Source organism: Cnephaeus nilssonii (genome assembly GCF_951640355.1).
Source record: "Cnephaeus nilssonii genome assembly, chromosome: 10".
NCBI classification, from domain to species: domain Eukaryota; kingdom Metazoa; phylum Chordata; class Mammalia; order Chiroptera; family Vespertilionidae; genus Cnephaeus; species Cnephaeus nilssonii.
In genome coordinates this window covers 92,611,519-92,637,660 of record NC_137081.1, presented here as the reverse complement: position 1 = coordinate 92,637,660, position 26,142 = coordinate 92,611,519, and the positions used below count along the sequence as shown (strand labels likewise).

General features: G+C 43.4%; 1 protein-coding gene and 1 pseudogene across 5 annotated transcripts in view; one reads left to right on the top strand and one right to left on the bottom strand.

Annotated features, from left to right (window-relative positions):
* Positions 1-26,142, top strand: part of WDR33 (WD repeat domain 33) — a 112,836-nt gene that overhangs the window by 23,149 nt on the left and 63,545 nt on the right. For 2 of the 4 annotated variants that reach the window (XM_079781775.1, XM_079781776.1), the window contains exons 2-4: positions 22,467-22,623; positions 23,431-23,499; positions 24,511-24,615. In XM_079781775.1, the coding sequence (XP_079637901.1) occupies positions 22,467-22,623; positions 23,431-23,499; positions 24,511-24,615 (331 nt within the window). Of the gene's footprint in view, positions 1-9,221; positions 9,283-22,396; positions 22,624-23,430; positions 23,500-24,510; positions 24,616-26,142 lie in introns of those variants that run through there. The other 2 variants (XM_079781774.1, XM_079781773.1) reach the window with 2 other exon arrangements.
* On the bottom strand, positions 2,748-5,194 carry LOC307105872 (large ribosomal subunit protein eL31-like; annotated as a pseudogene). Its single transcript has one exon. The product of its transcript is annotated as a large ribosomal subunit protein eL31-like (transcript).

Genomic DNA, 26,142 nt, shown 5'->3' with positions numbered 1-26,142 from the left:
AATTAATACACCCAGATCAGAACTTTAATATTTTTTGTAGGTTATGAACAATAAGCTGCTTTTTGAAATTATAGAAGAGCAAAGGAACATAAATTGCTAAAATCCTTCCTACCTAATAAGAGTAAAATGCAAATTAACCATCACTCTGCTACATGCACAAGCCATACCCACCAGCCACGCCCACCAGCCAATCAGAACGAGTATGCAAATAAACCCAACCAAGATGGCTACAGCCACAGAGAGAGCAGGAGGGAAGCTTGAGCTTAGGTTCCCCTGGTAACAAAGGAAGCCAAGCTTTCCGCGTTCCGTTGCAGGCCTAAGCCTCCACTCAAGGCTACAAAGTTTCAATTATAGAAGGGAAACAAATCCAAACAGAAATGGCAGCAGCCACGGAGCTGGAAAGAGCAGGAGGCTAGGGTTGCCCCCTGCTTTCCGCACACCCTGGCCGGCCCAGGTCTCCGCGTAAGGCTACAAAGTTTCAATTATAGAAGATATACACAAACCCCAACAGAAACGGCTGCCGGCCACGGAGTGAGCAGGAGGCTTGGCTCCACTCCAGGTTACAAAGTTTCAATTGTAGAAGGTAAATAAATTCCAGATACCAGGGCCTCCGCTTGGGTCGCCAGGGGCATGGCCAGCCTGCAAACCACCACAGGCCCCTCGCTCAGGCCGCCCCACGCCCCAAGGGAACCCCCACCCTGATCCGGGACACCCTTCAGGGCAAACCAGCTGGCCCCCACCCATGCACCAGGTCTCTATCCTATCTAATAAAAGAGTAATATGCAGACTGACCATCACTGCAACACACAATATGGATGCCCCCATGTGGACACAAGATGGCCAGCAAGGGAGGCAGTTGAAGGCGATCAAGCCTGCAACGGAGGGCAGTTAGGGGTGACCAGGCCGGCAGAGGAGGGAAGTTGGGGCAATCAGGAAGGCAGGCAGTCGAGCAGTTGGGAGCCAGCAGTCCTGGATTGTGAGAGGGATCCCAGATTGGAGAGGGTGCAGGCTGGACACCCCCCCTCTGTGCACAAATTTCGTGCACCAGGCCTCTAGTTGTAATATAATGAGATTGTCCATTTGTGTTTCTTTCCCAGATTGGAGAGGGTGTAGGCTGGGCTGAGGGACACACACCCTCCCTGCCCCCGTGCATGAATTTCGTGCTCCAGGCCTCTAGTACTTTTGATAAAGAACAACATAATTGGAGACTCTGGTCTGAAATCTTGCTGATTTCAAGACATTCTATAAAGTTACAGTAATCAAGATACTGAGGTAGCCTGGATGGCATCACTCAGAGGTTGAGCATCGACCTATGAACCAGGAAGTCACGGTTCGATTCCAGGTCAGGGCACATGCCTGGGTTGTAAGCTCAATCCTCGGTGTGGGTGTGCAGGAGGCAGTCTTTCAGTGATTCTCATCATTAATGTTTCTCGCTGTCTCCCTCTCCTTTCCTCTCTGAAATCAATAAAAAATACATTAAAAAACAAGATACCAAGGTAGACCGTGACAAAATACAGTTGATTTTAACAAAGGTGACTTAGTAGAAAAATATAGTCAGTTTTTTCAGCATACAGTGTCAGAACAATTAGGTATTATGTGAGTAAAAAGCAGAGAATCTCAACCTATCCCTAATACCTAATGTAGAAATGAACTCAAAATAGATTATAGATCTAAATGTAAAATGTGAAACAATAAAATTGGCAGAAGAGAACACAGGAAAGTCTTTGTAACCTTGGCTTAAATAAGGTTAAAAACAAAATAAATTGTTAAGATTTCATTATAGTTAAAAACTTGTGCTCTTTGAAAAATACTATGAAGGGAATGAAAAGTGGCAGACAGAAAATATTGGCAAATCACATATCTGACAAAGGATTTGTTTGCAGTTACAGAGAGAACTCATAAAACAAGGAAACAACACAATTAAAAAAAATAGGCAAAAGTTCTGATGGACAAGATATATTGGTAGCAAATAAGCACTTGAAAACATGGTCTACATCATTAGTGAAATGGAAATTAAAACCACCTGTTAGAATGACCAAGAAAACAAACAACTGTTAGCTTGTGCTAGCTGGCAATACCAAGTGTTAGTGAGAAAGGAGTGCTACTGGGACTTTCATTTGTTGCTGGTGGAATGCCAAATAGTAAAGCCGCATTGAAGCAGTTTGGCAGTTTCCCATGGAAGTGAACTGTAAATTGCCCTGGCCAGTGTTTTCCGCCAGAGAACCAAAAGGGTCACTTGTTCCACCCCTGGTCAAGGGCATATATCTGGGTTGCAGGTTTAGGCAACCGATGATATATCTCTCATATCAATGTTTTCCCTTCCCTCCCTCCTTCCCTCCTCCTCTCCCAATTCAGTTAAAAACATTAAAAAAAGTTAATCGTAAACTTACGTGATCCAGCAGTTTAAATCCTAGATATTTATCCAGGAAAGAGGAAAACAACGTTCGCATGAGAACTGCACACAAATGTTTATAGCAATTTTGTTCAAATTGCCAAGTACTGCAAACAATCTAAATATCCCTGAATTGGTGAGTGGATAAACAAACTGTGGCATATCCATAGAATTCAGCTAAAAATTTTTTTTGATAATTGCAATAACATTAATGAATCTCAAAACTATTATGTTAGATATTAGAGGCCTGGTGCACAAAATTTGTGCACGGGAGGGGGGTGTCCCTCAGCCTGGCCTGCACCCTCTCCAGTCTGGAACTCCTTTGGGGATGTCCGATTGCCTCTTGCAATCTGGGACCGCTGGCTCCTAACAACTCACCTGTCTGCCTGATTGCCTCTAACCCCTCTGCCTGCCTGCCTGCCTGCCTGCCTGCCTGCCTGATTGCCCTTAACCACTTCTGCCTCCTGATCGCTCCTAACTGTTCCCCTGCTGGCCTGATTGCCCCTGACTGCCTCTGCCTCACCCCGCACCCGGGACCCAGGATTCCCTCCTCCTGGCCAGCTGCAGGCACCCAGGACCTGGCCGCAGCTGCAGGGGACCATGGGCTGGCGGCTTCACCTGAGCAGCAACCGCAAGCACCCGGGACCGCGAGGCGGGTGGCTTGTCCCTCTCCCGGGCTGCAGCCTGGCTGGTCCCCATTCCTCTCTCCCCAGTGTTGAGTGTCTGAGCTGTTATGGTGTGAGTGTGTGACTACCATTTGCATATTAGCTCTTTATTATATAGGATGAGAAATGCCAGACTCTAAAGGCTACACAGTGCACGATTTTGTTTATATGACATTCTGGAAAAGACAAAAGCTTAAATGATGGGAAACTGATTGTTATTGGACCACCTCCCAAAATTCAGATTCATGTACCTGATGCACTAGTAAAGCAAACACTGAGGCAGCCGTGCTTGGAGATAGAGAAAGGTTTATTTGATTTGGCCAAAGTGAGAAGCTGGAAGAGCGAGACTTCTCAAATCCATCCTCTTATAAAAGCAAAAGTAGGGAGTGTTTTAGGTGACTAGGATACAAGGGAGAAGGAGTTTCAGTGAACTGGGGCAAAGTCTGTGTTTCTTTAGTCACAGATAACATTTTGTACAACCAGACTTCTGGACGTCAGCAGCTGGTGGCAACTTTCTTCTTTTTTTTGCAGTTGTATAACTTTATTTGACCATCAGCATTAGTTCTCGTTCATATTAATGGTCTGTAGATTTTTGAAAGTGGTGACAGGCACATAGGTGAGCAATGTATACAGTTCGTTTGGTGAGTCTTCATTCTCATTACGTTTTTCTGGACAAACGTACCTGGATACGATATGGGACATTCCTTACTCCTTTGGCCCAGACAGCTTTGTTGAGCCTGGTGTCCATGCGCATGTCTGAAGTCCCCATCTCCTTCATGGCAAATTTCCGATCTCCTTGAGTGCCCGAGGGGCATGCTTCTTGAAACCCACACCGTGGATGCCCTTATGCACGTTGATGGTATACTCCCTGGTCACCACCTCGTTGACGGTGGAGCGGCCCTTCTCGCCACTCTTCTTTGTGGGAGCCATCGTGCCCGGCAAGTTGGACAGTGACAGCTTTCTTAAAGGCATTTATTCTTTCTGCAAAACAAACTCAAATTCTCCTCAGGACCCTGAAGTTATCTCCTCCTGCCTGACGAAGAGACCACACCAGCAACTTGACACTAAATTGTGAGAACAGGGGATACTGGGCAGGAAGTGAGCAGTTTGCTTGTGTATGTGAACATAGGTCTGATCTTTTTGTGCTTAACTAGCTACATTTTTCTATTCTTTTAAGCACTGTGGACTCTTTTTTAAAAAAAGTGTTTTTATTGCTCTTTTAGAGAGAGAGGGAGAGGGATAGAGATATAGAAACATCGATGATGAGAGAGAATCATTGATTGGCTGCCTCCTGCATACCCCCTACTGGGGATAAAACCCAAAACCCGGGCATGTGCTATGATCAGCAATGGAACTGGTGACCTCTTTGTTCATGGGTTGATGCTCAACCACTGAACCACACTGGCTGGGTGCAAAGTGTACTTTCAACCATTTCTCTTGGAACTTTACAAGCAGGGCTGTAGAGCATGACTGACACGCTTTCTTAATCTTTGACTAAGCTACCTGACAACCAAAGCAACCAACATTTAGTTAAAGCCTATAACCATATTTCTAAGACTCTGATCTGACACTTAAAATTTATTGTTGATGTCAGTTTGAAGATCAGTAGTTGCAGGGCTAGGAGTAGTGGTAGGAGATTGCTGACAGTGTCAGTACGGAAGTATATGTAGGGGCGATGGAATTGGGCTGTATCTTGATTGTGCTTGTTTCATAATCCTATGCATTTGTAAAAACTTAGAAATGTACACCATTTCATTGCATGAAACTTTAAGAGTATGAGAAGATAGGCCATAGACTGGAAAAACATTTTTGTAGAGGATACAGGACTGTTATCCAAAATATATAAAGAACTCTTAAAAAGTTCAACAATAAGAAAATGAAAAACTCGATTAAAAAATGAATATAAGATCTGAACAGACACATTACCAGAGAAGACATACATATGTCAAATAAGCATACGAAAAGATGCTCAAATCACATCCTACTACACACCTATTAGGATGTCTACAATCCCAAACACTGACAACACCGAATGCTGGTGAGGATGTGGAACAACAAGAATTCTCATTCGTTTCTGGTGAGAATGCAGAATTGTGCTGCTACTATGGACAGTTTGTCAGTTTCCTACAAAACTAAGCATGCTCTTACCAGAGGATCCAGCAATTAGCCTTCTTGGTATTTACCCAAATAAAGTGAAAATATATCCATACAAAAACATGCACATGAATGTTATAGGGCTTTATTCATAATTGCCAAAACTTAGAAGCAATCAAGATGGCCTGTAGGTAAGTGGATAAACAAATTGGTACATCAAGACAATGGAATCATATTTAGTGCTAAAAAGAAATGAGCTATGGAATAAAAAAAAAAGACGAAGGGACCTTATACACATATGACTAAGTGAAAGAAGCCCATTTCTCAAAAACCCATAGGTTTTGTCAAACCCAATATCAAGAGGGAACCCTCATGTAAACCATGGACTTTGGGTGATGCCAGGTAATGAGGCATCAATGTCGGTACACTGATTTTAACAAGCATACCATAAAACACGCACACAGAAACAAATGTACCACGCTGATACTGGATGTTGTGTGTATCTTTATCACTTGTTGTGGACATAAAACTGCTTTAACAAATAAAATCTGTATAAAAACTATTAAATTTAAAAGTAAAGAATGACAAGCTGTGGCATTCAAACTTGAATATATGGCAGTTTTTTTGAAGATCAGTGTAGCCTCAATGAAACTCAACTCTTGCTTCAAGGAAAACCATTGTATTTGTTGCCAGTGATAAAAAAAATTAAGTTTTCAAAGAAAGATTGGAGTTTTGGATTGCCATGTGAGATTGAATTTCTTTTTTTTTTTAATTTCTTTATTGATTAAGGTGTCACATATTTGTCCTCATCCCCCCTTAATTTCTTAATAATTAATAGTTTTTATGATAAGACCAGTGATGATTTTTTTAAAAATATTTTTTTATTGATTTTTTTACAGAGAGGAAGAGAGAGGGATAGAGAGCTAGAAACATCGATGAGAGAGAAACATCGATCAGCTGCCTCTTGCACACCCCCTACTGGGAATGTGCCTGCAACCAAGGTACATGCCCTTGACCAGAATCGAACCTGGGACCCTTGAGTCCACAGGCCGACGCTCTATCCACTGAGCCAAACCGGTTTCGGCAAGACCAGTGATGATTTTAATAAAAATGATTATTTTATGTTTTATAAGTAATGTGACAGGTATGTGTAATTCTGTGGAACCAGTGCTTTCCAAATGGTCGATAAACATTCCAAAGTGCCAAATGAACCAGTGCCTTTAAATGTGACAGAGTTCCAACAGCTTATTGGTGTAATTTCAGATGTCACATTACACTTAATGTTTATTAAGCTACCACTTGTCAAATTTTGTTGGAATATCAAAAAGTATCCACATTATCTGAGAAGGCTATTAAAATACTCCTTTTCCAAATACATATTTGTGTGGGTCCAGGTGTTTTTCATATACTTCATCCCAAATAACAGTGTAACAGATTGAATGCAGAAGCAGACATGAGAATCCATCTGTTTTCAATTAAGCTAGACACTAAAGAGATTTATAAAAATATTTTAAAAAGCCATTCTCACTAGTTCTTGGCGGGGGGGGGGGGGGGGGAGATAGTTATTATAATGAGTTTATCATTTTTTCAAAACTTTGATTAGCATGTTAAGTTTACTCCTGGGCCGTTAGTTTTTGTTTCTTCATTTCTTCTGGCATATCTTTTTCTTCTGTGCAACCTCCTCTTCTGGTTCATGAACCATCTGCTCTTTCTCAGTAGGCATCCTCTCAGTGTGGCAGGGAGCTCATGTGTGGGGTCATCTACCCATGAGCTCTGGAAGTTCTACCCCATATTTTGGGGGCATTGTTCACCTGGATGTGCTCAGTGACTAGAGAATCTACATTCAAACCCTTAAGTTCAGCATTACTCTGCATTTTTAGGCATATTCAGCAAAAATTCACTCTTTTTGGACCACTAACCCATTGTGTAGCCCAGGTGTAGGGAACCTCTGGTCCTCGGGCCATATAAGGCCGGTGAAATCATTTGGTCTGGCCCTGCCAAGGCATTGGGGTGAGTTAATGTTTGACCATATATAGTAGGCTAATTTTTAAGATGATAATTTTGTATGGCCCCCAAATGATGTTATAAATATCCAAATGGCCCTTGGCAGAGAAAAGGTTCCCCACCCCTGGTCTAGCCCCACTGTTTGGCCTACCAACTCCACCATCGTAATGACAGAATAAAATTGTACACATTGCTTCTGTGAAGTCATATCCTTCAGGTACTTGGTGGTTTTGCATCCCTGGGTGGCTCGGGTTAATGTCACAAGTGTTCTTAAAGTTGAATCTTGATTTTCATGATTTTGTGGGGGTTTCTGGGTCAAGTGAATAGCGAACCATTTTCAGAGGTCACCTCAGGTTGCTTAGGGGAAGTGATGAGTTTATCATTTTAAAATGAATTACTTTGTGTTTTTCTGTTTTAATTTCTAACATGACAACTATCTATAGATGGAAATACCACAATAAACAAATTTGGGGGAATTCTCAATTTTTAAGAGTAAAGAGGTCCTGAAATAAAAAGATTAAGAACTTGTTGGTATAAGGAAATTTTCACAAGTAAGTCCACTGGTTCCCAAATTTTGCCACACTTCAGTATTACCTGGGAGCTTTTAGAAATCTCTACTGCCCAGTTTATTTCCCATACCATTAAATCAGAATGAAAATGAGAACTTTTAAGCCTGGCTTTGGGAACTCTGGGTTTCAGCGCATACTTGAAACTTTGAATTTGTTATTCCAGTTTTGGGGTTAGGGGTGTCACTTTATGTTTACTTACCTTATCTAGAAAAAGGGACATAGTTTTTGTTTACTTTTGCAAAGGTGAATTCAGTAATCCAGTGAGAATTATTTTGTCTTTTATTGGTTTAAATAGTTGATAACTTAATGTATTAAAGCACAAGGGGAAAATGGGGAAACCCTCTTTTCTATGCACACCCAATAACTTGCTGATTTTTTCTCCTCTGAGAACAATTGATGGTACAGGTTTCTTTACCCCTGAAGCACATTTTGAGATACTGAGTTGTTACTTTCTAATTAAGTTGACAGCCAGATTTGTGGTCATATGTGCACTATATATTAAAGTCATCTTTTGATTTTTACTAAATGTAAAAAGCCCAGTAAGGTATCAAGTAAAGGTACATTAAACTGGTCTAGTGCATTACATTTTTTATCTACTGAAAAGTTTAAGTAACTTTATGGCTAAATATACAAATATACAATGGAAACTGCTTACTATAAGTTATGAAGAATTACACAGCTAAGTCTGTGGCTAAAAGCTGTAAAAGTTGGAAAACTTATACATCCAGAGTTAATTAAAATTGATTTTTAATGTCAAGTTTAATCATCAACAAATTTATGGTAGCAGTCTTAAAATGCTTGCCTTTAAGTTGACTATTCCATACCAGTATGTGTGCTCTCAGCATGGGCTGTTTGTTCTTACCAACTTGTGAATTGCTCATGTTAACATTTTAAAATTGATTTTTTTTATCGAGGTAATTTTATGTTAAATTTGCAAAAAATAATTCAGAGGGATCCTGAATAACTTACCTAGTTTCTTCCAATGGTAACAACATTCAAAACACATTATTATTTTAAATTGAGTATTGACACTGATATAATCTACTGATATTATTTAAGATTACCTGAGTTTTACTTCAATTGTGTGTGTGTGTGTGTGTGTGTGTGTGTGTGTTTCTCTGCAGTTTCATTGTATGTGTATATTTGTGTATCCACCACCATAGTCAAGATATTTAACAATTCATCTCTATACGGGTTTCTTTTTTTTTTTTTTTTTCGGGTTTCTTTTTTATAACCACACCTCTACCCCTATCCCTAACCCCTGGCAATCACTAATCTCCATCACTGTCATTTTATTTCAGCAATGTCATTTAAATGAAAGCATGTGGTAACATAACCTTCTGGATAGGTTTGTGTATCATCTGAACAGTCAAGATCATGTGAACTTTTTATTTTTATTGAATGATTTTCAAGAGAGAGAGGAAGGGAGAGAGAGAAACATCAATTTGTTGTTGCATTGGTTCATTGGTTGATTCTTGTATGTGGCCCAACCAGGTGTCGAACCTGCAACCCTTGTGAATCGGGACGATGCTCTAACCAAATGAGCCACCTGGCCAGGGTAAGATCATGTGGACTTTTAAAATCCACTTATTTAAATAGCTACTGTCTATTTTATTCTTTTAAAAGATTAAATGGTTTTAATATAATTTCTCCTGATTTGTTCAGGGTTCACATTTACTAAAGACTAGAGCAGTGATGGCGAACCTATTACACACGTGTCAGCACTGACACGCGTAGCCATTTCTGATGACACGTGGCTGCTGAGGTTTATTAAATACAATCCTATCTAATAAAACAGTGATATGCAAATTGACCGTACCTTCTCTATGCCCACAGCCAATCAGAGTGAACAAGATGGTGGTTAATTTGCATACGCTGAGGGAGGGAGGAGTGAAGAAAGCAGAAAGTAAGGCGGCTGCGCGGGTGGGCGGCGGCGCAGCTGTGGAGCATGCGGCTATGGTGGCCTCTGAGGCGGTGGTGGCAGTGTGTGGTGGGTGGCGGGTGGTGTGCTGCAGTGGCAGTGGGCGGGGCGCACGGCGGGGAGTGGCGGGCGGTGTGCGAAGCTGCAGTGGCCTCGGAGGTGGTGGTGGCTGCAGGCGGGGCGTGGTGAGGCAGGTGGGCGGGGTGGGGCACAATAGCGCGTGTGGCCAAGGAGGCGGCGGCAGCATGCGCGGCGGGTCGGGGTGCTCAGAGGCGGTGGCAGCAGGCACGGAGGGTCGGGAGTGCGGGGCGAGGCTTGCAGCCACAGCGGCTGTGTCCTCTGAGCAGCTGCAGGAGGCGGAGGTGGCGGTGGGCTGGGTTGGGTGGGCGGGATGGGTGGGAGGCACCACGCTCGTTCCGCCCCGCCCACCGCAGCTGGAGAGGTAGGGGGGGCGGGAAAGGTAGGGGGGGCGGGAGAAGTGGCCGTGGTGGGAGGGAAATCCACCAGAAGTCTTGCAGGAAATATTCCTGCAACGGGTCCCTAGTTATATATAACAATTATACATTTATGTTATTTAAACTATAAATATCGCGAAATAGTGCTTTTTCCTCAAAGTGACACACTACCCGAGTTATGCTCAGTTTTTTGGCGAAGTTTGACACCAACACTGGACTAGAGGCTCAGTGCTCATGAAATTGTGTGTGAGTAGATCACGGCCGCAAGCCACCATGCGAGCCGCGAGCCCCACCTCGCCGCATGAGCCCCTCTGTGCAAGCCCCACTGCGCGGCGTGAGCCCAGTGCAAGCCGTGCGAGCCGCGAGCCCCGCCTTACCTCGTGAGCCCTTTTGCACAACCCTCACTGTGCCGCGCGAGCCGTGAGCCCCGCTCTGCCGTCATGAGCGGCTTGCGGGCCGGCGGGGAGGGACCGAGAGGTGTTCCATGTACCTCCTGGTGACCGGTTGTTTGGTTGTTACGGCGTTACGGTCACTGGCTTTTTATAATATAGACTAGTATCCCTGCGCATGAATCCGTGCGCCAGTAGCTCTCTGCAGGGCCTGGCCGCTTGGTGCCCACTGCCCAGTGGCTCTCCGCGGCCCAGAGGCCCATCCACACTGGGCACGGAACGATTGCCTCGTCGCCGTGGTGATGAAGCAAGCATTCCGCCAGGCCGCTCACGCGGCCCGCTCTCGGCGGCTGCCCCCCCTGGACTAGGGGACTCCAGCGGGGCTGAGAGGACTGGGCGCCGCCAGCTTTGTGATGGAGTGATGGTTAATTTGCATATTACCCTTTTATTAGATAGGAGGATTGGACAGTGAAGAAGAGGACATGCTGCTCGTTTTGTTACTGGCCTTGTTTAACACTCACATAAATCCCTTCAAAGTTCAGATAAGTAGACTATCCATCCCAAGTTCTACTGGTCTGGAGATACATAATCTAAAATAGAGGTTCCCAGGCTAAAGTTCTGACTTTGGGCACCAGGATTTTGTTAATGAGAGTGGGGATCTGAAAACCTTTATTATTTTTAAAAGCCCTACAGTAATTGTACTTGCTATCCTAGCTATTTTAATGCATCCATAATTTGCTTCTGGTTAGAATTCTTTGATCTCATTTTGGGAAAACAAGCTTTGTTTTGCTGATCAGAAGATCTGATTCGTGGTTGACATGGTAAGAATTGTTGGGTTTGATAATGGGACTCGACTCTGGTGCCATAGCGAGGGTAGTCAGGCACAATACCCACACTGGACAGATGCTATATGTGAACTTCTTTGGCTATAGATACACAGTGGCAGCAGGAATTAAGTGATCATAAGTGGAAGGTGCAAGGATAAGAAACCCGGGTTTTCACTTAATGGTTTGTTAACATTAAGCCATTTGTTTTCACTTTTGACAGATTAAAAGGAAGAAAATGCCTTTTTATATTGTGACCCAGTGTACACACATGTACAGCTGAAACAAGTTTCACAAAAGCATTTCTTTCCTTTAAACTGTGCAGTTTAATCTTATGTATTCTGTTTTTTGTTATTTTTATAATTATTAAAGTAATGCTGGTTGTCAGCCACATTGATTTCAGGAACCACCAGTAGGGCGTGACTTCTTGTTTGAAGAAAACTACTACAGGCCCATTCATGACCCTCCAGGCCAGAGGATTGTTTTGATGTAGAGCTTCATTTCTACCCTGCTTGAATCCAGTGAGAGCTCTTTTTATTTAATTATGTGAAGTATTTGGTGCTTTCCACTGAGTTCATTTTGGATCAAATTTGTAGAATTAGTTCAGTTTTAGCAAGGTTATTTCCTATAAAAATACTAGAGGCCCGGTGCACAAATTCGTGCATGGGTGGGGTCCCTTGGGGTGGCCTGCGGAGATCGGGCCCCAGGTTGTGCCCCCAGCCATGTAGCCCCAGTCGCGCCTCTGGCCTTGCAGGCATGCAGCCCCGCCTAGCACCCCGCCTTGGCCTGGTGCCGCCCCCTCACCTGCTCCACCATCCCGCCTGTGGGGTGATCGATCAAGGTTGAGTCCCCTGCCCGGCTCCCTCAGCGCCTGGGAGCTGGGCGGGGGCCCCACCTCCTGCTGCTGCCGCCACTGGTCACCGTCTGCAGGGCGATTGAGCCCCCGCTCCCACCCGTCTTGGCCTGGTGCCACCCACTCACCTGCTCCACCATCCCACTGTTGTCCCGCTCTCATCGGGTCTGCCAGCGCTACATCTCCAACACCTGCCATGTTCCGTGCAGCCCCCTGGTGGTCAGCACATGTCATAGCGAGTGGTTGAACGACTGCCTGAGGGGACAATTTTCATATTGGCTTTTATTACATAGCATATCTTTCATCTGTGTTTTATTATTATCTTTTTATTTAAAATATTTTTATTGATTTCAGAGAGGAAGGGAGAGGGAGAGAGATAGAAACATCAATGATGAGAGAGAATCATTGATCGGCTGCCTCCTGCACTCTCCACACTGGGGATTGAGCCTGAAACCTGGGCCTGTGGCCTGGCAGGGAATCGAACCATGACCTCCTGGCTCATAGGTCGATGCTCAACCACTGAGCTACGCTGGCCGGGCTTATCTGTGTTTTAGTTGGAGATCAGCTGTGATGGTTAATAGAGTCAGAAATGTTTGGTTGGGGAAGGTTATTTTGGATTGTTTGATTCGGGGAAAGATTATGCTGGCCATGGTATGCTGAGTAAATGAGAGTGTCATGTATTTTGTTTCTTTTCTAATGGTGTCTTTTCCTCCCCCCTTTCCCTATCCTGCTCCAACTTAAGGCTGAATTATGCTGTAAGCCATACTGTATCCCTGTTGCCTATAAGAGTTCTTGGCAGACAGGCATAGTAGACTCTCAGATAGTAGTAGTTTCTCATACTGCTTTCTTTTTTATCTCTTTTTTTCCCCCCTGAAAACCTTGTTAGTCTCTTGGGAGCAGACTGTGTGTGTGTCTGTGTCTGTATCTGTCTGTCTTTAGTGCTTGTTAAGTACTTTAGTGCTCACTGATTTAATTCTTGAAATGAATTGCATTTTTTATGATTCCCTAGATAGGAGATGAATATGCTATAGTGACAAGTCTGACTTCTAGTTTAAATTGTAGTGTTATGTTAGAGTATCTCAAGTGAATACTGCAGTGAGTAGAAATCACAGTAATTGTTTTTATGAAGGATGATTCTCTGATTTTTTCTGAATTTGATGGTATGTATATCTATACTAATAAAAGGATAATATGCTAATTTGACTGGGCATCTTCTGGACATCCTTCCAGACAAAGCCACTGTGGCGGGGGCCAAGGCAGAGGCGGTTAGGGGCAATCAGGCTGGCAGGGGAGGGCAGTTAGGGGCGATTAGGCCAGCAGGGGAGGGCTCTTAAGGGGGCGATCAGGTCGGCAGGGGAGGGCAGTTAGAGGTGATTAGGCTGGCAGGGGAGTGGAGTTAGGGAGCAATCAGGCTGGCAGGGGAGAGCAGTTAGGGGTGATCAAGCTGGCAGGCAGAGGTGGTTAGGGGTGATGCAGGCAGGCAGGCGAGTGGTTAGGAGCCAGCAGTCCCGGATTGCGAGAGGGATGCCCCGACTGCTGGTTTAGGCCTGTGGGATCAGGCCTATACCAGCAGTAGGACATCCCCCGAGGGGTCCTGGATTGGAGAGGGTGCAGGCCGGGCTGAGGGAACCCCCCCTCCATGCACGAATTTCATGCATTGGGCCTCTAGTCTGTACACGTGAGTGGCCAGATTATTATGATCTCTGAACTCATAATAACCTGGCCACTCAGTGTATATCCTATATAATAAAAGGCTAATATGCAAATTGTCCCCTTGACCAGGAGTTCGACCAGCAGGCAGGCCGGCCAACCGCCCATGTCCCCTCCCCCTGGCCAGGCTGGCCGGACCCCACCAGCCTGGGGGGGTGGGTCTCTGAATTCATGCACCGGGCCTCTAATATTACCTAATAATAGACAAACATGTAAATTGACCATACCTCCGCCATGCCACCAGCCAATCAGGAGTGATATGCAAATTAGCCCACCAAAGATGGCGGTTAATTTGCATACACGTGCTGAGTGATGATGGGCAGGATGCTTGCGTGTGTGTGTGTGTGTGTGTGTGTGTGTGTGTGTGTGTGTACTAGAAGCCCGATGCACGAAGATTGGTGCTAGAATGGGCTTTCCTTTCCCTGGCTGCCAGCACCGCCTTTCCACTCTGACCCAGCCCCTTTCTGCTCCGGCCCCGCCTTCCCACGCTGCCCAGAGGCCCTGAGAGACCGGGGGTGGACCATAGTGGAAAGGCAGTGTGAACTTTTAAAAGATCATGTGAACTTTTAAAATCCACTTATTTAAATGGCTACTGTCTATTTTATTCTCTCAGGGCCTCTGGGCAGCGTGGGAAGGCGGGGCCGGAGCAGAAAGGGGCTGGGTCAGAGTGGAAAGGCGGTGCTGGCAGCCAGGGAAAGGAAAGCCCATTCTAGCACCAATCTTTGTGCATCGGGCTTCTAGTACACACACACACACACACACACACACACACACACACACACACACGAGTGGCCAGATTATTATGCATTCAGAGATCATAGTAATCTTGCCACTCAGTGTATATATAAAATGCCAGCGACCATAACGCTGTAACAACCATAACGACCGGTTGCTATGAAGCCCACTGTGGACAGTGAACTGCCTGATCAGGTACATATGTCTCCTTTTCCCCCGCATTGACCCTAGAGCTCTCTGTGTCGTTATCCCTGGCCAGCATTGCTAGCTTTACTTAGTCCTCTGCTCAAACCTGCTCTTTTCCCATTCTTCCCAGTTATGATTCTCAAAAATATCCTTTAATAAACACTGCCCACTATCGGACTCTCCCAACCCGATCAAGGGCAGGGCCGGCTGGCCAAATACCCACCCTCTTTCCCCCGTTAGCCCCGCCCCTGATGGCCCCCACCACCCTGATTAGCCTGCAGCCGCTGTCCCCGGCCGGCCCCGCCCCTGATAGCCCCCCCACCCCAATAGGGTATGGGGCCAGCTGGCCAATCTCCTGCAGCCCCTTCCCCAGCACAGCCCCACACCAGATCAGCCCTCTAACCCCATCAGGGGCAGGGCTGCCCGTCCTACTGTCCACAGCCCCTCCCCTTGTCCTGCCCCACCCCTAACCACACCCCCAACCTCAACCAGGGGTGGGGCCCGCTGGCCAATTGACCGTGGCCCCTCTTCCCAGCCAGCCAGCCAACCTCCCGCCATCTCCTCCTCCTCACAGGCCCAGCCCCGTTCCACCCCGATTGGGGCCAGGCCGGCCGGACCCCACCTGTGTACGAATTCATTCACCGGACCTCTAGAGAGAGAGAGAGAGAGAGAGAGAGAGTGTGTGTATACACACACACACACACACACACACACACACACACACACACACACATTTCTTTGAAGTATAGTTCTGAGTGAAGCCTGCAGGGATAGTTTTTTTTTTTTTTTTTAAATATATTTTATTGATTTTTTACAGAGAGGAAGAGAGAGGGATAGAGAGTTAGAAACATCAGTGAGCAAGAAATATCGATCAGCTGCCTCTTGCACACCCCCCACTGGGGATGTGCCCGCAACCAAGGCACATGCCCTTGACCGGAATCGAACCCGGGACCCTTGAGTCCACAGGCTGACGCTCTATCCACTGAGCCAAACTGGTTTCGGCCAGGGATAGTTTTAATGACTTGAGTTCTTTCTATCTGGGTCACTGATTTTCAACCTCATGTTTTCTGCTCTCTTCAGCCAGAGAAAGCTGTTAAAGTCATTGCTGAAATCTTTTGACAACTCATGTTGAAGGAGAGTCAGGAGATCCAGGTATTTTGCTCTGACTCTGCCACTCTTTATAGTCAGCTAGGGCTGCTATAACCAACTACCACAGACTGGGAGGCTGAAACAAAAGACAACGGTTTTCTCAGTTTGGAGTTCCAGATTAAGATAGGAGCAGGATTGGTTTCTTCAGAGGCCTCTCCCCTTGGCTTGTAGATGGCTGTTTTTCTCTTGCTTTCAAATGTCATGCCTTTTATGAGTGCCCGTGTCCTGATTTCTTCTTATAAGCACACCAGTCATGGATTAGGGGCCTTTCTCCAAATACAGCCACATTCTGAGGTCCTGGAGGTTAGAACTTCAACATATGAAGTGATGGGGGGGGGACACACAGTTTTGCCTATACAGCCATTAATGGGCTCTTTTGTGACTTGGGGCAAGTAATGACAGTTTACAGGAAGTGAAGTGAAAAAGGCGTATGTGAAGACTGGTCACTTAGTTGTGAGTAGTTTTATTTTAGGACTGGGTGTTTTAAAAAAATAATTTATTTTCTATTAAAGTTGACATAGAATATTATATTACTTTCAGGCATACAACCCAGTGATGAGACATTTACATAACTTATGAAGTAATCATGCCTATAAATCTAGTACCCATCTGACACCATATGTAATTATTATGGTACTGGAGGCCCCGGTACACGAGATTCGTGCACTGGGGGTTGGGTGGGTCCTGCAGCCCAGGGCTTTCACAGTCCGGGACCCCTCGCTCCTTACGGCCCGCAGCGGAGGCAGGAGAGGATCCCGCCACTGCCACTGCACTTGCCAGCCATGAGCCTGCTTCTGGCTGAGCGGTGCTCCCCCTGTGGGCGTGCACTGACCACCAGGGGGCAGCTCCTGTGTTGAGTGTCTGCCTCCTGGAGTTCAGTGCACGTCATAGCGACTTGATTGTTCTGCAGTTCGGTTGATTTGCATATTACTCTTATATTATATAGGATTATTGACTATTTAGGGCCAGGTCTTGATTTAGAATATAGTTGTACTTTCTATTTTCACCTTTTCTTCATGTTGGGCCTTTATATCTGTAACACAAATAAAACTTCACCATTCAAGGAAAATTCAAAGTTTTTTTTTAGAACAAATTTTACTCGACAAATTTGTAAATGGGAAGATATTTCGTCCTATCCTCTATAGTTTAAAATGAAGGAATATATTTTTTTCTCTCTTTAACATACGAATTATTCAGAAGTGTGAGTAACAACATATATTGATTGTTTTGCATTTGACTTCAGTCATTTTCCCCATATTTATATAGTAAATCCTTGATTTGGCTCTTGTGTAGCACTTTGCATCCAGCCTCAACACCATCAACTTTCTGTTAATGTTTCATCTACTTACCATCTGATTTCCCTCCCAGTGCATTAAATTCTTCAACTGAGGGAAAAGTCACATAACATAAAATTTACTGTTTTAACCATTTTAAAGTGTCTGACTCAAACATTCGCAGTGTTTTCCAGCCACCATCTCTTGTCTAGTTCCAAAACATTTTCATCATCCTCATAGGCAACCTCATTCTCATTTAGCATTCATTCATTATTCTTTCCTCCCTTTCTTTGGCTCTGGCAACCACTAATCTGTTTTATGTTTCTGTGTTAGCATGTTCTGGATTTTTCATATAAATGGAATCATACAATGTGTGACTCTCCCCCCACCCCCCAAAAAATACATTTTTATTGATTTCAGAGAGGAAGGGAGAGGAGAGAGAGAGAGAAACATCAAAGATTAGTGAGAATCATTGATCGGTTGCCTCCTGCACCCCCCCTACTGGAGATCGAGCCTGCAACCTGGGCATGTGCCCTTGACCCTTCAGTCCGCAGGTCGACACTCTATCCACTGAGCCAAACTGTCTAGGACACAATATGTGACCTTTTTTCTGACTTCTTTCACTGAGATTCATCCATGTTGTAGCATGTGTCACTATTTAATTCCTTTTTTGCCTGAATAACCTTAAAGCCTTCTTTGATGAGTATAAATATCTTTGTTCTTATTTGATGTTAGTAATAGGAACTATAATATTAGGATAATTTTATTCTAATTAATTAGAAATTTGATGATTATAAAGTAGAAAGGAAAGTGTTTTAAAAATTACCTTTTGCCGAAACCAGTTTGGCTCAGTGGATAGAGCGTTGGTCTGCGGACTGGGGGATCCCAGGTTCGATTCCGGTCAGGGGCATGTACATTCGTTGCAGGCACGTCCCCAGTGGGGGGTGTGCAGGAGGCAGTTGGTCGATGTTTCTCTCTCATCGATGTTTCTGGCTCTCATCCCTCTTCCTTACTCTCTGAAAAAAATCAATAAAATACATTAAAAAAAATTACCTTTCATACATCCTTTTAGAATTACTGGCGATGACATCTGAATTGAAGCCATTAGTTGAAATCTGGATGCTGAAACTTAGTTGAATTCATGGGATACCTGAGTCAACAAATAGTTTCACCAAACTCACTGAGTCAAATGCTTAATGCTTTTTTTACATTCCAATTCAAATCTCATACAGCCCTAAGAGATTAGACAGAATGTTTATTCTCTTATCACACACTAGAGACCCAGTGCATGAAATTCATGCACTCGGGGTTGGGGGGGGGTGTCTCTCAACCTGGCCTGCACCTTCTTGCAGTCCGGGAGCCCTCAGGGGATGTCTGACTGATGTCTTAGGCCCGCTCCCCATGTGGGCCTAAGCCATCAGTCAAACATCCTTAGCGCTGCCACGGAGGTTGAAGAGGCTCCCGCCACCACCACTGCGCTTGCCAGCACTGAACCTGGCTCAGAGCTTCTGGCTGAGCGGTGCTCCCACTATGGGAGAATACTGACCACTAGGGGCCAGCTCCTGCGTTGAACATCTGCCCCCTGGTGGTCAGTGCACATCATAGTGACCGGTTGTTCTGCCGTTTGGACGATTTGCATATTGGCCTTTTATTATATAGGATTAATGTTTCTAATAAAGGTCCCAAGGACCTTCTGGGATTGCTTCAGACTAGTGGAAATAATGCATATTGAATGTATATTTTATAACACTATTTAGTTTTGTGGGAGTCAGGATTTCTCTCCTCTCCCTTCACTACCACTACCCCCATCCCTCCTCTTCTTCATGCTCCTTCTCCCTATTGTTATTATTAAATGTTTTCAGGAGAGACTGAAGTAACAAGGATGAAGGAAGTAGGTAGTACTAAGAATATTTTCATACAAAGGGAATCATAAATTTTTAGGTCCTTTCCTGTTTTTAAAACAAAAATAATTGTGGAAATGCTTCTAACATTTTTTTTAAATATGTAGAGGTGAAATTGATTAACCATGTGCTACTGTAAACATTCTCCAAATAGTCAGTGTTTTGATGCTACTGATTAGAAGGGTTATCATCATGGACTTATTTTCTGAATTTTATGGATGTGAAATCCAGAATCGAATAATCCATATTACCTTAAAAAGCACCTAAGTGGAGCCTCTTGTTCTATCAAGAGGCTCAGCTGTAAAAGTGACAAATAACCAACCTTCTAAAATCATGGGCGACTAAATCTGTCAATACTTGCTCACTCTTTTATAGAATATTTTTATATTGAGAAAGTAACCTTTAAATTCTATTGAAAATTCTATTAAAGTATTTCCATCATCCTATGCAGAGACCGATTACAGATAAACTTTTTCCTGTTTTTTCTTTTAACTTTTATTAGTATTTATGTTATGTTGAATTTACTCCTGGGCCATAAGTTTTTGTTTCTTCAGTTTCTTCTGGGATATTGTTTTCTTCTGTGCAGTCTCTTTTCTGGTTCAGGAAATCACCTGCTCTTTCTCAGTAGGCATCCTCTCAGTGTGCCAGGGAGCTCATGTGTGGGGTGATCTTCCCATGAACTCTGTAAGTTGTACCCCAAGTCTTGGGAGCTTAGTTCACCTGGATGTGCTCAATGACCAGAGAATTTGCATCTAAACCCTTAAATTCAGCTTTATTCTCTGCATTTATAAGAATGTACTTAAAAAATTCAGTATTTTTGGCCCATTGTTTGGCCTGGGCACACCTACCAACCCCACCATTGTAACAACGAATTGGCACACATCCTATCTAATAAAACAGTAATATGCAAATTGACCGTACCTTCGCTATGCCCACAGCCAATCAGAGCGCACAAGATGGCGGTTAATTTGCATATGCTGAGGGAGGGAGGAGTGAAGAAAGCAGAAAGCATGGCGGCTGCGCAGGTGGGCGGTAGCACAGCTGTGGAGCACGCGGCCATGGTGGCCTCTGAGGCGGTGGCGGGCAGTGTGAGTGGCTTTGACGTGGCCACAGTGGCGGCGGTGGCGGTGGGCGGGGCGCGCAGTGGAGGCGGCAGGCGGGGCATGGCGGGCGGTGTGCGAGGCCGCGGTGGCCTTGGAGGCGGTGGTGGCTGCGGGCGTGGCGTGGCGAGGCGGGTGTCGCGTGGTGGGGCGGGTGGGGCGCGCAGCAGCAGCAGCGCGCGGGGCTGAGGAGGCGGCGGCAGTGTGCACAGCGGGTCGGGGTGATTAGAGGCGGCCACAGAGGCAGCTGCATCAGCGGGCGCAGAGGGTAGGGAGTGCGGGGCGAGGTGGGCTGGGTTGGGTAGGCCGGACGGGTGGGAGGCGCCCCGCCCATTTGGCCCGCCCCGCCCGCCGCAGCGGGAGAGGTGGGGGGGCGGGAGGGAAGCCTGCCGCCAGAAGTCTTGCAGGAAATATTCCTGCAACGAATCCCTAGTTGTTTTATAAAGTGACATCTTTCAGATACTTGGTGGCTTTCCTAATATGCATACTCTTGATGGCTTGGGCAGTTTCACGAGTGTTTTTTTTTTTTAAATTTTTTTATTTTTATTGATTTCAGAGAGGAAGGGAGAAGGAGAGATAGAAACATTAATGGTGAGAGAGAATCATTGATCAGCTGCCTCCTGCATGTCCCCACTGGGGATCGAGCTCACAATCTAGCCATGTGCCCTGACTGGGAATCAAACTGTGACCTTCTGATTCATAGGTGGAACCTCAATCATTGAGCCACACTGGCTTGGCTCACCAGAGTGCTTTTAAAGTGAACATGAAGATTTGAACCTTTTGATTCGCATGATTTTGTGGGGTTTTTCTGGATCAAGTGACCAGCAAACCATTTTCAGAGGTCACCTCTGGCCACTTTCAGGGAAAGCACTCTTCCATCCTTTTCTTCCCCCGCCCCCAACATTATGTGTTTTTCATGGTCTAATTAAAAAAAATACACTTAAAATGTGTTTTTAGACCTGGTGGCTCATTGGTTGAGGGGTGTCCCATTCACCAAAAGTTCTCCGACTTCAGTTCCCAGTCAGGACACACGTCGGGTTGTGGGCTCCATCCTAGTTGTGGGGCAAGCAAGAGGCAGCTGATGGATGTTTCTCTTTCCCCCTCCTGCTTCCTCTCTCTCTAAAATTAATAAAAACATTTAAAGGATGTGTTTTTAAATTATGGACATTTGTATTATTGGAATGTAAGTTTATCTGGAGAGTGTTAAAATTGAAACTCTATAAGCTCTTTACAGTTTTTCTATTCAGATGTTAGCTTAATGCTGCTTTATATAAATAAGTAAATACACATACTGAGAATTTCTGTGGTAGGTCCTTGGAGCCTGAAATTAGATGTATGCACTTGTAGTATTCATATGAAATAGGATAGTTGATTCCTCCTTCTACACTATTCTTAGGAAATGTAAAAGGACAAAAGTCAGGTCTTAAAATTTTTTAGTGATAAATGGGGTCTTATGATAAACTTAAAATGATTTGGTATACTATCAAACATCTAATGGAAACTTCATTTAAAAAATTTGAACAGTTCTCACCACCTGGTGTGACTCGGTGGTTGAGCGTCAACCTATGAGCCAGGAGGTCAGGTTTCGATTCCTGGTTAGGGCACATGTCTGGGTTGTGGGCTCGAACCCCAGGGAGGTGTCCAGGAGGCAGTGATCAATGATCTCTCTCACTGATGTTTCTCTCTCTCTCTCCCTCTCCCTTCCTCTCTGAAACCAATAATATATATAGATGTGAACAGTTCTCAGTGATTGTGTGGGGTTTTCTGGATCAAGTGATCAGCAAACCATTTTCAGAGGTCACGTGGCCTCTGACCACTTTCAGGGAAAGCACTCTCCCATCCTCCCATTCTGCCCCCCTCCCATTTGCCCACCCCACACATGCATAGCACACAACCACCCTAACTCAACCAAAGCTGTTTTCAATTGTGGTTTTCCTTCCATCAGGCTGAATTTTACAGCAGGTGCTTAATATTTACAGCTTATTCTATGAATTGACCCTTTTCAAATGTGGAACTGGTTTCTGCCACTAAATCTAATAGTTCATTTTGTAAATGGGTTGACTAAAAGCTACAAATGAAACATATTTAGAAAAAGGAAGATAAGTGTAAAAATGTTCATTTGAAAATGTTTTCAGTGCTGATATTTGTAGTGAAAGTACTTTTTCCATACCCCAGTGTCCTAGAACGAAAACATCACCATGGCTACAGAAATTGGTTCTCCTCCTCGTTTTTTCCATATGCCAAGGTTCCAACATCAGGCACCGCGACAACTGTTTTATAAGCGACCTGATTTTGCACAGCAGCAAGCAATGCAGCAGCTTACCTTTGATGGAAAACGAATGAGAAAAGCAGTAAACCGAAAAACGATAGACTATAATCCGTCTGTAATTAAGTATTTAGAGGTAAGTCCAGATCCTGTGCTTCATGTGACCAAGCTTTGTTTTTTTACAAAGGAGAAAGTTTTTTAAAATAATAAAATGGTAATAATAGCTGTATTTCTTAAAGTACTGGGATTTTAAGTGCAGCTGGTAACTAGTATTTAAAACAAAATACCTGCATTAATTATCTTCACAAAAATTATTAACGTTAGAAATAGGTTTGGTTCTAAAGGTTCACCACAAATCTCAGAAGAGGATACTCGGATCCCTAGGCCAGCATTGAAATACTTGTTACACCCACAGAATACATGAAATGTTAAGAGATTTCCAGCTTAAGAATTACTATGTTGCAGGCACTTAGGAGAAGAAGATTCATTCCAAGATAAAGACAGATTTAGTTTTTCCATGTGTTTCAGGTGGAAAACTAGACGAGGGGAGGTTAAGAGGAAGAGAGGGATTAAGGAAATTAAGGGCAAGATATGAAGAATTGTTTTTGTGCTGAAGGTTTTGAAGGAATTGTGAATGTATCTCTACCCCCTCTCCCACCCCCTGCTATTGTTAAGGTGTGTATGGTCAATGAGAATGTCTTGGGGTTAAGAGAATCTTGGATGATTGAATGGGGATAATGTGAGTAAGGAGAGGAAGAAATTCTAATCAATGTCAGTAGAATAACTATTATGTATGTTTTAGGACATAATGAAAAAATTTTAATCCTGTTTTCCTCCCATTTAATATTTAATAATAGCTTACATTTTGTTAGTTTCATATTGAGTGCAATGAGATCATATAGCAATTGATTAATTAACTAATTAATTAATCTCTTTTTAACAGAATAGAATATGGCAAAGAGACCAGAGAGATATGAGGGCAATTCAGCCTGACGCAGGTTATTATAATGATGTAAGTATAAGATATGCCATACTGGCTTAATATAAAACTCTTTGCTTAGATATGTGAATCTGAAAACAATGTGATCTGAAATTCAAACATGGACTTTTCTCATCTCAATTTAAATTTTTCTTTTAATCTAATGAAGGGTGAACTTTTGATTTGGGGCTTAAAGCGGTATTCAGCAAAAGATTACACTGTCTCAAAATCTGTGTAATAGGAAAGTTAATTTAATTTATTTATTTTTAAATATATTTTATTGATTTTTTTACAGAGAGGAAGAGAGAGGGATAGAGAGTTAGAAACATCGATGAGAGAGAAACATCGATCAGCTGCCTCTTGCACAACCCCTACTGGGGATGTGCCCGCAACCAAGGTACATGCCCTTGACCGGAATCGAACCTGGGACCTTTTAGTCCGCAGGCTGACGCTCTATCCACTGAGCCAAACCGGTTTCGGCAGGAAAGTTAATTTTAAATTTGGCTGATTATTGACTTTGAGAAGGAATTGGGGAAATCTGGTACTTGATTTTGTTGCCTGTCTATAATAATTGACATTTAACTTTTCTGTATTTCAGTTTTCCTCAATTAATATAGACTAACTAGAGGCCTGGTGCACAAAATTTATGCATGGGTAGGGTTCCTAGGCCTGGCCGGTGATTGGGGCCAGGCCTAGGAACCCAGGGCTGATGAGGGCCTTCCTTCCCCCAGCTGCCAGCTGCCAGCTGCCAGCTGCCACCTGGGGCCTTCCTTTGTTCCATGCCGCCCCCTGGTGGTCAGCGCACATCATAGCAAGTAGTCGAACTCCCTGTCGGTCAAACTTCTGAGGGGGCAATTTGCATATTAGGCTTTTATTATATAGGATATTATATCGGATTATCTATTATTAAAATATTTTTGAAAGTTCTTTATATTTCTGAATTTGTCTTTAAATATTGAAATAGTAACTTTGCATGTCCTTGGCTTATGTCCTGTGCATCATCAGGAGCTCTAAAAACCCAATATGTATTTTTTTTTTTTTTAGCTGGTCCCACCTATAGGGATGTTGAATAATCCTATGAATGCAGTAACAACAAAATTTGTTAGAACATCAACCAATAAAGTAAAGTGTCCGGTATTTGTTGTTAGGGTAAGTATTCTGTTGGATATTTTTGGAAAAATAGATCCTTAGTCTGTAAATATATATAACAGGACAAAGAAAATTAAACACTGTTTTAAATATATACCTGGGATAAAAATTAGTGTATTGCTAGTAATTTTATTTTATAATACCCAATTATCTACTATATCCGCATTTAGTAAGGTGTTACTTTTGGTTTATTTTCTTCTTATTGCAATTTCCATAGAATTCTTTTCTGAGCCGGTCATGAATATATATTACAGTAGGTCTCAGACTTGCTCTTGAATAGGAATGCTTTTGTTGTTTAGAATTTAGAAAGCAGCGTCTCAAGGGGAATGAAAACGTTTAGGTGTTACTGGGAAGCAAAATACCTGAGAAGAGGTGAAGACAGATGGTAGACCATAATTGTCAGTTTACAATGAAGGTACATAGTAGGTATTCAATATATTTTTACTGAAATTTTTAAAGTATAGTTTTAAAATAAATTGTACATCGACATGATTCAAAATGTTGACATTTGAAGCGTTTTGCAATAAAATGAAAAGTCTTCCCAGTTCTGTCTCCCAAGCTAGTTAGTAGTCAAAGTTGAGCAAGTAAGAATTGGACAAAAACCACACTAAAAAACAAAACAAAACAAAAAAAACCAGAACAGAGAAAAGACAGTCATAGCAAATATGTGGCAAAGGAGCAAAATCAGGAAGTCTTCTGATATTATGGAGGTGAACTCTATGGAGAACTGAGAGGGACTGGGACAGATGCTGGTTTGAGCTCCATAAGAACGATCCAGTCACTCTAAGGCCTCCTTTTTGCTTCAGAGGCATATATCAGTAGGAACATCCGGAAAAGACCTTATTTCAATGGTTTTTGTGTTAGTAGAGCCAACTAGTGTAGAGAATGATTTGTTTGCAGCTATTTTAATATCCTTTTAGCATAATAACTGAAAACCTTTTTGAAATGAATAGAATCTGAGCATTCTCTATCTTGTATCCTGTAACATGGGTAAATTTCTCATTTTGGGATCTATGGGATCCTAGGAGAAATTTGCACTTAGAGGCGTAGTCCAAATTACAAGGTATTAAGACATAGAAACTGTGGGTCTTGTGTCTACAGTTTGGTGACCTATAGTATTTACTGGGTTGGGATCCATAGCAGATAACAGAAACTAGGAAAGTAGGAGGATTTTATTCATAATAATCCAAATCATAATCTGCAGGTAAGCAATGAAAAGCCAGATTATCATATATGTCTTTATAATTTACCAAATAGTCTTCTTTTTATGTATCTCATCCTGCTATTCCTATAAGCAAGTTGTACTTTTCAACACTGTGTCACAGTTTTTATTTTGGAAAATAGGATTGTTATATTGACAGTTGTGTATTTGCATCTTCTAAGGAAAATGAGTTGTGTAATCTATCATAGAAACTTGAAAATAAAAAGTAAGAAAAAATTAGTATTTTTAGAGAATATATATTTAATCTAATGGTATATTTTTATTGATTTAACAGAGAGAAGAAGGGGTTGGGGAAGGAGAGAGGA